The sequence below is a fragment of the Lepisma saccharinum genome, chromosome 17 (genome assembly GCF_977018435.1).
Source record: "Lepisma saccharinum chromosome 17, izLepSacc3.1, whole genome shotgun sequence".
Lineage (NCBI taxonomy): Eukaryota > Metazoa > Arthropoda > Insecta > Zygentoma > Lepismatidae > Lepisma > Lepisma saccharinum.
In genome coordinates this window covers 22,644,804-22,661,248 of record NC_139245.1, presented here as the reverse complement: position 1 = coordinate 22,661,248, position 16,445 = coordinate 22,644,804, and the positions used below count along the sequence as shown (strand labels likewise).

Genomic DNA, 16,445 nt, shown 5'->3' with positions numbered 1-16,445 from the left:
TTATCACCTTCGGATGGCGACTGCTGATGAGAGAGGAGCCCTCCTCTTCCCCGCAATAAATTCTGGCTACAAGCCTGGATATAGGATATTCATATTCACACATACATTTATATATACATATATATATACACACACACAGGGTGACTGGTAATTAGATGTATTCCCTGAAAGGGGTTAAAGTAGAGACAATTTGCAATACATTTGACCATATGATACCCCGTCCGAAAATTAGTAGTTTTCGAGATAATCGAATTTCTATTGGTTTTTTTTAAAAAATGACAACTTTCCACATAAAAAGATGAATTGAGAAAAAACTGCTCATTGTATGGAACTTATTTCAGCGTTTTCTGACAGCTAACAAATAAGTGGTTAGATGAAAAAAAAAGTTTTTCCCAAATAACAATCACATGTAAGTAACGGGTGGGTCTAAACTTACAAGTGATGATAAAAAAAATGCACTCTTAGTTTACTTGGCAAAGTATTAATAACAAAAATGGTATGACACGAAGCGTACAAATTACTTAAATTACTTCCTTGTGTCATCTGCTATCCAACAAGGTACAAATGTTGCTAACATTCACATTTGTGTACAAGAAATAATACTTCATTCATCTTCATGTGAATGGAATCAATGAACAATACAATTAAAGAACATTACACGTCTTGCTCAAAGTGGGCACCTCCGTTACGAATGCAGGCACCCAGGTTTTTACGGACATTTGGTCTCTTAACTCGTGATGGTGTCCTTGATGTGTTGACCAGCCGTTAAGATCGTCTCCCTGAGCTCTTCTTGCGAGTTTACCGGTGTCTTGTCATGTGGCTCCAAATGTAAAAGTCGCAAGGCGTCAAATAGATCTAATTTTCGGACGGGGTATCATATGGTCAAAATTATTGCAAATTGTCTCTACTTTAACCCCTTTCAGGGAATACATCTAATTACCAGTCATCCTGTATATACATATATATACATATATATATATATATATATATATATATATATATATATATATAATATGTGTGTGTGTGTGTGTGTGTGTGTGTGTGTGTGTGTGTGTGTGTGGATTGATTGGTTTTATTTATACTTCGCTTTTTGTGCCACTTTTGTCTAATTTGTGAAGATTGGGATGAGTAATGACATGATGAAATTGATGAATGGACACTCACAAACATCCATGCAAAGACCGGGATTCGAACCTGGGACCCCTGGCGTCGTAGCGCTATTTGATAACCACTCCGTCACGGAGGCCGGCCTGTGTGGATTGGTCTGTACGCATAAACTGCGTTTAAAACAAACATTTGGCACGTGTATATGAAGGAAAATGAAATAGGAAACTACACCCTGCTCGCAATTCTCTTGAACACTGCACGTTCCGAAGTCCCAACTCGGGTTATGAAACAGAACATGCTGCTATATCTACAAGTAGAGGTCTCGGTTGATTCAGTAGAGCTCGTGAAAATCGATAGGAGTGGAGAATGTCAAATGTTCAGGGCCCCTGAAGCATGTACAGATATGAACAGAAGAGGCTGGGACATGTTAACAGGGGACCGAAAATGCGCCAGAAAAATGTTTTGTGGGATTTCTATGTACACTTTTTTTTTTTTTTTTTTTGCTTTTGCCCTCCACAAGTTTTTTGCCTGCTATTTTTACATCCCTTGAAACAGTACATTCGTATTTGTACTGGACTATTTCTAGTTTGGCCTCCCAGATGGTGCACTAGTAGTATTGTTGCCTTGTAATCAAGGGATCCCGGGTTCGATACCCGGTGGAGGCACAAGCGGTTCAGATCTCGCTTTAAACTGTAGTCACGATTAGCCAATCTGTGCACAGAGTGGACTTAAAACAAAAACTCAAGATTTTAAGTTGCTTCTATACGTTGAGACAATGGCGAAGTGGTGGAATAAATCAAGGGACGAACATAAATGCAGTGACGTGCGGTGACGTCGACACTTGGGGTAGCAGTCAGTGACGTGCTCAAGGGGGGGTTGGTGTGGGTCACACCCCTCCTCCCTTTAGGGCCAGTATTCCTACAAAAAAGAAGAATGTCAATAACAGGAAAAGATTGCAAAATTATGAATGAGTACTAGAAAAAGGTGCACGTAACCCCCGCCCACATTCGAAAATAAAAAACTATTTGATTTGACTCTAAGCCAGAGATCCTGGGTTCGAATCTCGGATTGGCCATTTGTGTTCTTTGTGTGTGTTCCTTCATCTATTTTGTTGTACCAAAGGTGGCGGAAAAGCGAAGTAAAATAAACCAAATTGAGCAATCAATCAATGATTTGATTTATTTTTTGTTACTTAGCGTCGCTTTTTTGTCACATTTGGTTAATTGTGAAGATGATACGATGAAACTGATGAAGGGACGAGCACAGGGAACGCCCATGCCCGGGTCGGGGTTCGAACCCGGAACTCCTGGTGTCGTAGCGCGCTGTGATAACCACTCCCCCACGCATGGTTGATTTGGTGACAGGTAACAAAACACAACACACTTTTTTGTAGTTTCTTCGATGATATTCATATGACTTTTTGAGTTCTGACATACATTTTTCATTCCAAATTATTTCATTATTCACTGCAACACATAGGACAAGAATGCGCACTCATCACGGGTTCGAATCCTGGCCTGGATTGTTCATATGAGGTACCTTCACCAATTTCATCATATCATCACTCAATCCTCATTTTCGCGATAACCAAATGTGGCAGAAAAGCGAAGTAAAATAAACCAAACCAACAACAATATGAACACGCGTTCTCTTGCCCAAATAAATACATCCGTATTTATGACTGTTAGAGACAAAGAGTAGTATATTTAAATAAAACACTACTAAAACGAGAGTCAGAGAGAGCCCGAGCACATATTTGTAATTTAATCATTATATATTCCATATTTGAAAAAGAAAAAAAGAAAGAAAGCATAACATTATTATCTGCACATAACACGTTCCCATTTCATAAATAATAAAACTACATCCCATATTATACATACACACATATTGTACAACGTGTAAAAGGATGTGTAAATACAGAGAACATAAGTACTGCAGAAAATTTTACCCCGTGTTTTTTAGAGGATTTACAAAAAAATTATGAGAAACCAATCCCCTATCTGTCCTATAGGAGATAGACTGGGGGACCTGAAAGCCTGGGCTTTCAACCATTGCAGCGGGGGGCGAGGGGACAAGGGAGGTAGAGGTAGAAATCTTCCATTTCCTTGGGCCGGCCGTTTCTACCTGGAAACTGGTCAGGCGGAAGAAGAGCGAGATAGGGTATCCAGCCAGCTTTGCCGCGGAGACCACCGATGGACGAGAAGCGCGTGGAAAAGAAGGTGTTGCATATGAGCTGTGGTGGCTTTAACAAGACAATAAATATCGTGATTTGAATATAATTCGAGATGTGAGATTGATTGATCTATCTCTGCTAGACTAGCTACTCCTCAGTGCACGTCACTGCATTTATGATAAATGGTATCTCGGTAATCGGTATGGTGATGATTGGTACTCTATTTTACTTCTCTTTTCCGCCACTTTTTGGCCTATTGCGAAGCTGTCACGGAGGTCGGCTAGATGATTAAGAGACTAGCAGCAATAATACCGAAACCCAGACAGACGACCGACCTTATTCACGAAACTGCCCCAGTCCCTAGAACACCCTGTAATTTGTATGCAACAAATATGTATCCATTTATTAATTAATGCCAGTAAGATCTTATCGAACGCTCGGAGGTCTTTATTATTATAGGCTTCCCGCGCGACGAGAACATTTCCCCATCCATTTTTGGACAAGTGAAGCAAACGCACCATTCCGGGAACGATATTTGCAGATGGCAGCACTGCCTTGGCTACCTCTCCTCTTGGGAAAGTCTTGACCAATGGAAGCGCACGCGCTTCAAACAATGAAGAGCGTTCTGCTACCCCGAAGTCTGTGCTTCTTGTTTCTTCGCGCAGGAAAAAAAGTAAAACGAGCTAAACAAATTAACGCATACCTGCTGCTGTAACACAGTTAAAAACGCATAGCTTGCACGCAACGAAAGTGAGAACGGAATTTAAATGTGCGGTACTTAGCAACATAGACCTGAGCATACTTCTTTCAACACACATTCGTATTGTTTTGGTTCCCACTCATTTTGCAAAAATAAAATCACTTTTTCATGCTTTCCAGGTAATTAATTTCCACACCATTGCAACATTTAACATACTTATATGCATTATTTCTTCGATATTACATTGTAATGGACAACGCTGATGGCTTGTAGTCAATGGATACGAGTTGCATGGGACACCTAGATCCTGAAATATTCGCTTTCCTGCAAGGCATTTGTGTTGCCTAACTTTACGGCGGTGGTAGAAGTTGCCATTGAAAATTTACTATCAAAATCCACTTATCGCCGTAGAGTTAAGCAACACATTTAAAACAAGTTTCCTAAATATTCCACCAAAGTTCCCAAATACAGCGTGTCCACAAAGTCCTGCTACCATTACAATGAAACAGCTCCTAAACTATATGAGATAACGACATGCGGTTTTTTGCAACGTGTTCTACAGCTCTCAAAGTTTCAATAAGTAGTGGGATTTTTTTTTTTTTTAGATTATGTTATGAGCGACAATGACGACAGCACAGGAGAAGGCACAATGTGTGTGGTATGCTGAGTCTGGCAATTGTAAATAAAACTTTGAGAGCTGTAGGACACGTTGCAAAAAACCGCATGTCTTTATCTCATATAGTTTAGGAGTTAAGTTTCATTGTAACGGTAGCAGGACTTTGTGGACACGCTGTATAATTAATTACCTTTAAATAGCACGTTTTGTAGCAAAAATGACGTTGGTTTAATTTTCATTTCATAGTAAGTTATATTTTGGGTCCCATTTTTGTGATGAAAAAGAGGGTCTCGCTACTTCGGTGGGGGAATTATATATATATATATAAACACACACACATTTTCCCTAAACCTGATTGTGCACTTTGCAGTATTTCTACTAATGGATTATGACAGAGGGAGTTGTAGCAAGTGATGAATCTTCTTACACAGAACGATGATTGATTGATTGATTTAGTTTATTTTACTTCGCGTTTTGTGCCTCTTGGCTAATTTGCGGAGATGGGATGAAATTGATGAATGGACATTCACAAACAACCAAGCCCGAGCGGGATTCGAACCCGGGACCCTTGGCGTCGCAGCGCGATATGCTAACCACTCGGCCACAGGGTCCGGCACACAGAATGATGCAACGATCAATTTCAAGTTGAATATTAAGAAATGTGTGGAATGAAGGGAACGCATTGGGAGTTTTGATTATACAATTATACCTCTTGCATAATTATGACGTACAAGAAATGCTTTTTAAAAAACTTTACATCTGAAAGTTAGACGTCTTAAATTATATCGTTAATAGAGGAAAATGCATTGTTGAAAACTTACCATTTCCTGACCCAATGGGCAGCCCCGGCATTATGGACGGACTTCCTGTTTCAGTCTCCAGATGGCCAATTCATCACGTGAATCTGTTATAAATATATAAAAGAAACATATCTAAGACAAAAGGTAAATTTGCACAAATTCAACAAACATATTTTCTACATCAACTCAGTTTTCAAGTGTGTATACAAAAGTGTGCACCGCTAACCGAAGAAAAAATACATTTACAGATTCCTTTCAGAGACGACTTCAGCGTAAAATGGCCTTGTGCATCTGTATCGGAAATTTTTGTCAATAAATAACAACTACTTATGTGCAATCACAGTGTCAAATCAGTTGAGCTGGTCTGAACATCGACTGCCATTACTAATATTTATGTATAAGCCAGGGCTCGAAAAATCCCGGTCGCCAGGTCGACATGGCGACTAAAAATTTCAGCCTGGCTACTGATCTTTTGCTGTAATATTGCCAGTTTTCAAGTTTGCATGTACGAAATTCTGAAAACTCCGTTAAAATTGCAGTACAGCGTAAGTTAGCAAATGATTTTTTATCAACGTTCTGAACATTTCATAGAATAAATAAGAATTTCTTACTCTTTGTCCCCCACCCCCATTTCCCGCTTTCTCACATGATTTAGCGGTGTTTTGAATACAGTGATGCTCAGCTTCTTATAGATTGAATGATTTTTGATTGATTTGCTTTATTTTACTTTGCTTTCTTTTTTGCCACTTTTGTCTTATTTGTGAAGATGGGGATGAGTGATGATATGATGAATGAACACTCACAAACATCCATGCTGAGGCCGGTATTCAAACCTGGGACACCAGGCATAGTAGCGCGATGTACTAACCACTCTGCCACTACGGCCAACTCACCTTCTTATAGTATGCACAAATGCTAGTAGGTGGTTTCCTGGCGCCTGATTTTCAGAGCTGGCGCCTAACTCTGAAGAAGATTTTTCGAGCACTGTGTATAACAAAAGTCAATAATATAAACTAAGACTTTACGCTGAGCTTAGCACGTCAAAGAACTATGAAGACCGTGAATAAATTGTAAATGTGATATTCCAGACGAATCGGCGTAATTTCCAGCGTGATCCTGCCCCTTTAAACTGTGACATGGCTGAACGGTTGTACCACTTATGAGGTAGGTGATGTGATTACCTAATTATACCCACACGAATACCAAAGTACAAGATATCGGACAATACTTTCTGGAATACCGAAACAATCTTCAAATTCTGACCTGCTAGCAAACCTATTATCTGATCACCAACTTGACTGCAGCACCATCACTGCAAATGAATGAGCACTTTCTTCCTTCGAAAACCTACTGACTGCTTGAATCAAATACTGTTGTGCGAAAAGAAAGAAGAAGCATTTGAAGTGACTGCGGCTCTTTTAATCCTCTTTAGTCGCACGGAGACGAGTTATTACTCCGCTTGCACGACACGTCGAGTGCAGCTTGTGCCGCTACCTTTGATGTATTGGGCTTGCAAAAATATATAGTCCCTACACTTCTCACCCAGTGTCTGTTTGGCTTGACTGGCGCGCCGTCCTGAGTGTTTTCCGTTGTTTTCCTCAGTCACTCCGGGCCAATGAAGGGATGGTACCTTCCGTGCAGGCCACGAATGCCTCCTTCCCCTTCGCGGTTGTCCTAGCGCTACAAATAATCGAGCAAACTGTCAGATCCTGGAATGTGATTAACGTCACAGATCCTTGACTTGAGATATTCCTTACTTTCGTCCAAAATACTAATACAACACACACCAAAAACTATTTTTACATCCTACTTAGCTTCTGTTTCTCCAATGCTTTGCCAAATACGTCTGTAATTTTCTATGTGACCAGTCAACTAGAAGTGCGCGTCAAATCTCCTGCATATGGCGATAGCCAATAGCAGCGCACTGCAGCGGTGCCATGTCGAAATCTCACAAGGAAAAGAGACAGCGTGGTTGAGCGAAACGCCTTGTCACGGAACTAGGCAACGCCGCACGTCTGTGATTCGCTGGCGATGTTCAGTCTTTCAAGGTCATATGCAGGAGATTTGACGCGCACCTTTTTTTTTCCTAGCTATGGAACAGCGTCCACCATAGTGTGGTGGCTAACACAGTCGCCTTGCAACCAAGGGATCCTCTGAGTTCGATTAACCGTGGACTCAAATTGAACAGTGATTCAGATCCAACTTTAGAACGTGGGTCCAGAGTTAATTAGCATCTCCGAGTATATATGGTACACTTAAACAAGCAATTGACCTTTTTCTGGCACACATTGCTTCGGATCGCACTTTAAACTGTAGATCTGCTTCTGCCCAGTCCTAATTACCCTATCTGTGCTAAAATTCGAACTCAACCAACATAGACACAGTTACTCACTAACGTCGTCACCTCGTAATCAAGAGGTCCTGGGTTCGACGGCCGGTGGAGGCACATGGTGGTTCGGATCTGACTTTACTGTGGGCTCAGCCCCGAGCAGACTCTCTGTGCATAAAGCGGACTTTTATGGCACATAATATTGAAGTTATCATGTTCCTGCAACGACCTTATATGAATTAAGAAATTACTGTGACTGAAATGAAACGTTACGTGTGAAATAATTTTAGGTTTGTATTATTTTTCCAGTAATGTAGTTTTACTGTGTTATTGATTAAAATTAATTGAATTCTTTAACTAGAGAATTTAATTAAAAATCTGCAATATTTTTAACTGAAAATGTATCAATTTCACATTATTTGATAACATTTCGTAGCAAGATATAGCCTAATTTCTACTGTGAGTGATTATTTACTCCTTTTTGCTTATAGTGATCTCGTAACCCTAGGAAAAGGGCTACTTGCGGCATTTTATTACAAATTCAAAGTATGAGAGGCAAATATTTGTTCTACTCGGGTTCTGGTTCAAATCTACGCTTTATCAGATGGACTGACAGCCATGCACTTAACCAATCCATTCGTAAAAAGTCTCCGTTAAAATTCAGTTTAAGAACAGATGTCTCCTTGACTGGACACGGCATCCCGTGATTTCAAGATCATAGCAATTCTTAATCGTCAAGGTATCAGATATTTTCACTCCTCATTTATTTGTATTTGTCTTATTTTACGTGGCTTTTCTGTCACTTGGTTGATGCGACGACGAGGGTGAATATAAGAAAGTGTTGAAGGGACATTCAAAAAGATACACCCATACCAAGACTCGAACCTAGAGCCTTTGGTGACGATCGGAAGTCAACAGTTCAGCCTGGATCACAGACGGAAGCTCCTTACTCATTATAATACAAGTAACAACTGAACTTATCGAAACATTTTCAAACTGAATCCAGATAGAAATTAACAATTTGTACTCTGGGTAATTTTACGTCGCTTTTATACCTCTCTAGAGTAACTGGGACGATGGGGATGATGAATTTTTGCACTCGATGAAGGAAGACACATGATAAAGCGTCCATGCCTTATCCACAATTCAAACCTAATGCATTGGCTTCGTATCGCGCTACGCTAACCATTCAGTCACGGTATCAACAAGTCGCAAATATTAAATAGTTCCAATCAGATAAAAATAAACTCGGTGGTGGAATGATCCTTCTAATATTCGGTTAAAGATGTGGCAAGTATTTAGTACCGGCACTGTTCGGATTTAACGCATCTCTTTCGCCATGAGAGTCAGAAGCAGGCATTTGCATTGCAACATTTATGTAAAATGTGGAATTCGCGAATAAACGGAAAATATTCAGTTGCTACCTTCCCCGTGACGTAAGCAACGTCCTACGTCAATCTGAGCACATAAAGCGATCGATGCCGGTTACTATGACACCCAAGAAAACAATAGCACACGCACGCACATACATAAAGAAACCTGCAAGCTCAGTTATGCGTCATACTGCAGAACATGCAACTTGTGCACATATGATTTAACGCCCCTGCTTTGTTCTGTTAGGCATTATGAATGTTTCATTGTTCTCTCGAAATGTCCATGTAACTTTACAATGTGAGAAAAGAGAATGCTAAAAATGCAAACTAGGCAACATTGCGGCTCATTTGACGTCATTAACTTTCGGCAATGTGTTTGGAATTTTAAGCCCACGCGTGTCTTTAACATTACATGTGTTTCTATGGACGGCTGGAACGTTCATATATCAACACATGAGTATTAAAATTACTGAATAAAAGACGAACGCAAAATCCATGCAAAGATAATTTTGCCTTCACCTTTCTTCTTCTTTTGGGAATTCAGAGATTCACTTCTCGTATTCATCAGGTTTCATATTTATCGGCCCTATCATTTACCACTGATTTAATAATACATAAATAACACCTTCATGGAAAGTTAATACTCTTGTCAGTAGTACGTAGTTACTTGGGTCTACGCTACAGCCTTCATACTTTAGAAACAAAGTGTACACTGAAACTTGTACTTGGTTCGAAATTTGGCTGCCAACATAATATAAACCGTGTGTTCCGGTTGATCACCACCTTCAAGCTACAGTCTGTTTACTCTCATTGTCCCATAAGTCTGCATTTGCGATGGTTAACTTTCAAAAGTTCACTTTTTGCACAGAAAGTAATCGGGGATGAACCTATCGTACAGAAATAGAGTTCGTGTTTTAAATCCACTTTATGCACAGGAAGGCTAATCGGGACCGGACCTACAGTTTAAAGTGGGATCCGAACCACTATGTGCATCCACCAGGTATCGAACCCGGGACCCCTTCATTACGTACAGAAATCAAACCACTGACACCACTGAAATGCAATGAACTTAGTATCAAAAGATTTCGGGTTCGACACACGGCGATGGTCAGTGGTTCGGATGACAGTTCTGCTAAACCTGTCGGTACAAAAGACTTATGCTTTCCTTGGGCAAAAAGATGCTGAAGTTCCATTGAATAGAAATATTTTCTCTGAACTTTTATTCATAGTTGTGCATACATCCGAGTAGTCTCTCAGCGCCTCAATACGTACAGTGGAAACCGAACGTGTTTTGAAGAGCACAAACACTCAGAAGAATTTCGACAGACCTCTACACCCAACCGCTGAAAAGAACATGTAAGTTAATTTACATGAACGACGACAGAAAAATAAAGAGCGATGTACCGCACCTACTTGTTAACTTCACCTACACACACTTCGAAAAAAAAGTATGAATAACCAGGACTAAAATTACGGATCACCCTAAAGGAGGAGAAAGACAATGACAGGAAAGCCCACAACGGAAGCATGCGGTTGGCAACAAAGAAGGAAAGAGAGTTGATAAAGAAAAGCCAAATAGCCATCACTTACCAAAACAGCTTCATTCGGCGTTATGCAACGCGTAAAGTATCTCTTAGAGCGAGATTCCGCGCATGAAAACAAGTCCACGGAGGTGGACGATGCCGTGCAAATCAATATCAAGTCACGGGAACTTAAAACGACCGTGCAATTGCATGTGTACCGTCAGGTGAACAGCACGGAGAACTCAGCAGACAGGTGAACCGGCTGAGGGGAGGGGAGGGGGCTGACTGGTCATCCGCCCGCCCTCAGAAAAAAAAAGACCAGCAGGTCTACACGACCTCCGCATGCTTTCTATTCCATCTTCTCTGGGAGGGATCGGAATTTTTATGGCGAGGGGAAGAGGGATTTACCTGGGTAAAAAAAAAATAAGTATTGCCACCCTGCTTTCTACGTCACTAGGTTAATCGTGTCGTGAATGAATGGTGTATTCTAACCACTCGCTACGAATTTTTTATTTTGATTTTAGTTATTTAGCGTCGCTCTTCTACAACTTTTGACTAATTGCGACTATGATGAGTGATGATATGACGAAACTGATGAAGGGACAGTCACAAAGAATAGCCACGACCATGTCGATATTCGAATCCAGGATCCCTTGCGTCGTCCTGACTCTAATCACTCTCGTGACGGAGGTAGCTACATCAACAATAATAAGATAGCTAGGTAGGTCGTAGAAGTTCGTATGGTATTACCAGAATACGCTGAGTACCTGCACAAAGACAAGAAGTGCTTATTTTTTCTTTTGGTTTCATTTGCTTTGCATTAGCTAATCGCGACGATGAGCATGATTGGTGATTAGCTGGATGAAACGACAAACACGCGTGGACGAGAATACGTATTATGCTGGATGTGGGTCCGGGTGCCAGAGCCTAGTTTGCCGGCACGAAAGCAGTTCCCAGGTTTTGTTTGGTACTTTCTTTCAAAAATAAACTGTGAATTAAAAAAAAGTAAAAAATCCTTCGGAAAATTGATTAACGTGATTCTGCTGCAATGTTCGTTCTCGTTAAATTCGGAACTATACATCGAAATAGTTTGACGAATCTCCTCTCACTGTTGATAGACGATATTCAAAATTATCATGGGTGCGGAAGGAAGCAAGCTATGATTAGAGGGGATAAACGAAAAATATTCTACAGTTGTCTAAAATGTGCACAATATAAGACTACTGACTGATACAACAGAGGAGAGAAATGTTACAGAACCAGAACGGTATTACGTGAGGAACAAAAACAAATCACTTAGCCTAAGGTCCACCAGGCAGGGAAAACCGCGTCTATAATCGATCGTAGGTTGTAGATGAACGTCGAACCTAGTTGGTCTGTAATTATGCAATTGCCTCTTTCGAAATTGTTTATACAATCACCTTTATTAAGCGAGAGTATTATGACGTCAAAATCAACTTTTGCAACAAACCATTGTAAAAATACGTGTATAATGTGTGTGTAGACAATATGTATGAAATTCCATGTTAAGATTTTCACATAACACAGTGCAGTTTATGTGCACCCATCAACAATCCAACACAAGCTGAGTGACACACTTTTGTTAACACAGGGCTGCTCTTATACTAGAAGTTTTAACTTTTATGTAGGCAATAAAGTGCTACAATAACACATGTTTTGCATTCATTCTGAGAAGGAAGGGTGGATACGGAATATTAGCAGTTGAGGTGAAGCAGCACATACTTCCAGCATGAAACACGAACTTCTCCATTTGGATATCGTCGGTTCCGGAATTTTCTTTGAAGTTGTTGGACCAGTTACGTCCATTGTGCATTTTGGAATATGTTGGGTGGAAATAGGCATATGCGATTACTAGGAAACAAACTTACAGTATGAACTGAAGCTTCCCTGACTAAGTATAACTACTCACTCTCGACTTATAAGTCAGGTAATTGATGAGAGCATCCGAACTTTAGAGAGCTAACTTTACTGACAAGAGTGTCCGACAGTACCCGATGCCTGTGAACTGTAAGCGTCTACTTTGCAATAGGGATGGCCAAACGGATCCGGATCCAAAAAATCCGGATCCATTCGGATCCGGATCCAAAAGTTCCGGATCTGGATCCGGATCCGAAAATTCCGGATCCGGATCTGAAACTTTCGGATCTGGATCCGGATCCGGGTCTGAAAGTTTCGGATCTGGATCCGGATCCGAGAGTTCCGGATCCGCGGATCTGGATCCGGGTCTGAAAGTTTCGGATCCGGATCCAAAAATTTCGGATCCGGGTCCGAAAGTTTAGGATCTGGATCCGGATCAGAAAATCCGGATCCGGATCCTAGAGTTTCGTATCTCAATCCCATTATAATATTACCACACCTTAGTCCTACAAGAATTTTTTTCAAGTGTTGTTCCTAAAATACTTTGCTACGCATCGGCTAACACACTCGTGCACAAATGTCCGAAGTGATTTTGTAAATGCCATTGAAACGAATATGTATTCATTCGAATGTATTGGAAATGAAAACACACATAAATGTGATTCCATTCCAGGATGAAACCTTTAACACATATAACAAGATAGAAATGTTATACAAAAATTATACAATTGTTCTACAGTCACAGTTCAACAAATTAAAATAAAACATTATAATATATGCAGTGTTAAATAATTACAAAATGTAAGACTAACAAGGGAGGTTATCTAAGTATCCCCCTCCGATTTCCATGAAACTTGGCAGGTGTATAGTGGGGCCCAATGGAAGAAATACGTGTTTTTTTGTTTCAGATAAAAACTGTTTCAGGGGGCAAAACCCCCTCAAATGTCAAGATGAGGACAAATTGAAGTGAGGATCTGACCCTGTGTCCCCCTCCGATTTCCATGATACTTGGCAGGTGTGTGTATAAACGGGCCCAAATGAAGAAATACGTGTTTTTTTTTGTTTCAGCTAAAAAACGGTTTTAGGGGGCAAAACACCCTCAAATGTCAAGATGAGGACAAATTGAAGTGAGGATCTGACCCTGTGTCCCCCTCCGATTTCCATGATACTTCGCAGGTGTGTGTATAAACGGGCCCAAATTAAGAAATACGTGGTTTTTTTTTGTTTCAGCTAAAAAACTGTTTTAGGGGGCAAAACCCCCTCAAATGTCAAGATGAGGACAAATTGAAGTGAGGATCTGACCCCTGTGTCTTTCCGATTTTCATGAAACTTGGCAGCTGTATAGTGGGGCCCAATGGAAGAAATACGTGTTTTTTTGTTTCAGATAAAAACGGTTTTAGGGGGCAAAACCCCCTCAAATGTCAAGATGAGGACAAATTGAAGTGAGGATCTGACCCCTGTGTCCCTCCCATTTCCATAAAACTTGGAAGGTGTATAGTGGGGCCCAATGGAAGAAATAAGTGTTTTTTTTGTTTAAGCTAAAAAACGGTTTTAGGGGGCAAAACCCCCTCAAATGCCAAGATGAGGACAAATTGAAGTGAGGATCGGACCCCTGTGTCCCCCTCCGATTTCCATGATACTTGGTAGGTGTGTGTATAAACGGGCCCAAATGAAGAAATACGTGTTTTTTTTTGTTTCGGTTAAAAAACGATTTTAGGGGGCAACCCCCCCTCAAATGTCAATATGAGGACAAATTTAAGTGGGCATTTGATTTGTGTGTCCCTGTCCCCCTCCGATTTCCATGAAACTTGGCAGGTGTATAGTGGGGCCCAAAGGAAGAAATACATGTTGTTTTTTTTTTGTTTCAGCTAAAAAACGGTTTTACAGTGCGAAACCCACTGAATTGTCAAGATGAGCACAAATTGAAGTGGGGACCTGCCCCTTATGTCCTCCTCAGATTTCCATGAAACTTGGCAGGTGTGTGTATAAACGGGCCCAAATGAAGAAATACGTGTTTTTTTGTTTCGGAAAAAAATTTGTTCTAGGGGGCAACCTCCTCTCAAATGTCAAGATGAGGACAAATTGAAGTGGGGATCTGACCCCTGAGTTCCCCTCCGATTTCCATGAAACGTGGCAGGTGTATAGAGGGGCCCGAAGGAAGAATTACGTGTTTTTTTTGTTTGAGCTAAAAACTGTTTCAGGGGGCAAAATCCCCTCAAATGTCAAGATGAGGACAAATTGAAGTAAGGATCTGACCCCTGTGTTCCCCTCCGATTTTCATGAAACTTCGCAGGTGTATAGAGGGGCCCAAAGGAAGAAATACGTGTTTTTTTGTTTCGGCTAAAATACTGTTTTAGGGGGCAAAACCCGCCTCAAATGTCAAGATTAGGACAAATTGCCGTGGGAATCATCTGACCCCTGTGTCCCCCTCCGATTCCCATGAAATTTGACAGGTGTATAGAGAGGCCGTATGCCCGCTGTTTCTTCCTATGCCATATTTACGTGGTTTCGGGGACAGATCCCCACTTCAATTTCTCCTCATCTTGACATTTGAGGGGGGGGGGGGCTCTATACACCTGCCAAGTTTCATGGAAATCGGAGGGGGAGACTTAGACCTCCCTAGTAAGTAAGTGTATTAATTACAAATCGCGCACGCGAGCACACACACTATATATATATATATATGTTCTGAATCCGGATCCGAAAGTTCTGAATCCGGATCCGAAAGTTCTGGATCCGGATCCGAAAGTTCTGGATCCGGATCCGAATCTGAAAATTCCGGATCCGCGGATCCGGATCCGAATCCGGATCTGAAAATTCCGGATCCGCGGATCCGGATCTGAAAATTCCGGATCTGCAGATCCGGATCCGAAAAATTTTAGGATCCGGATCCTTAGGATCCGGAACCAACCGGATCCGGATCTGGCCACCCCTACTTTGCAAGACAAGGTACGTTGATTTAACCAGAGAAGCAAAGACAACGTGACTTGCACAGAAAACTTACCAACACTGGTCGTAATCCGCATGCAAACCTTCCTGCCTCTTCACAAACTGTGTCGCAAACTGAACAAAAGCACTAAGCCACTTCCCGTCCCTGTGAATAGAGTTAAGAGGAACTTTGGAAGGTTTAATTTCACTCAGCAGGAAGCAAAACGCGTCATGCAATTGGTATTGTCATTCGTGGGCATATTGGTTCCTTTGCACACATCAGTAGAAACAAAATGACTCATACGTTGTCAGAACACGTACGTGCAGGAAAAACTAGGACACGATGAAGGCCAGATTCCTCTTTTCAGTGAAGTTCCGGATAGTCGTAATGCTTAAACTGGCAATATATGGTATAATATACGGTATATTTTTGTGGTGAACATACACTGTAATGCTCATGAATGTCTTCGTTCAAGCTATTTAGAATTAAAACTCTGTACAGCGAATTTCATCTATGTTTAATTATCATAATTTAATGAATTCGGCACACTGACAAGTAGCGTCGCAAGTGTCAAAATGCGACTGTAATCCTTACTTGATGCCACCTTTGGCGACCACACAATACTTTGATTTAAAACATGGGAAATTAAACGACTTCTTGGATCTTTTCTTTTTGGCAGGAACACGGAGAATTTATTTATTTCAGAATTGAATAATTACAAATTTAATTTACATTTCTTTGCCCAAGCAATATGCATTACGCTTTATTGTATTTGTGTTGCCTTTTCGTCTCTTTTCTTAACCATTACGATGAGAACGACTGATAACAGATGGAACGTGTGAAAAAGCAAAATAGAATGATTTATTCTGGAGTCCAACCTGATACTCCTTGGCTGGCAATCCTACTTCGTATGATCAGTATCAAACACTACGGTGGAATGTTGAGCAAAATGGTTTTACCTTTCAAGACAGGGAGCAACTCAGTGAGGGGTTATTCTTAAAGTATTATATTTTT

The 16,445-nt window shown here is 40.8% G+C and overlaps 1 protein-coding gene across 3 annotated transcripts in view; it reads right to left on the bottom strand.

The window, feature by feature from the left end:
• The window catches only part of vari (MAGUK p55 subfamily member vari), a 123,472-nt gene that overhangs the window by 92,511 nt on the left and 14,516 nt on the right, over positions 1-16,445 (bottom strand). For 2 of the 3 annotated variants that reach the window (XM_083139110.1, XM_083139107.1), the window contains one exon: positions 5,421-5,503. In XM_083139110.1, coding sequence (XP_082995236.1) covers positions 5,421-5,451 — 31 coding nt within the window. In that variant the 5' untranslated portion in view covers positions 5,452-5,503. Of the gene's footprint in view, positions 1-5,420; positions 5,504-10,691; positions 10,811-16,445 lie in introns of those variants that run through there. The other variant, XM_083139111.1, reaches the window with a different exon arrangement.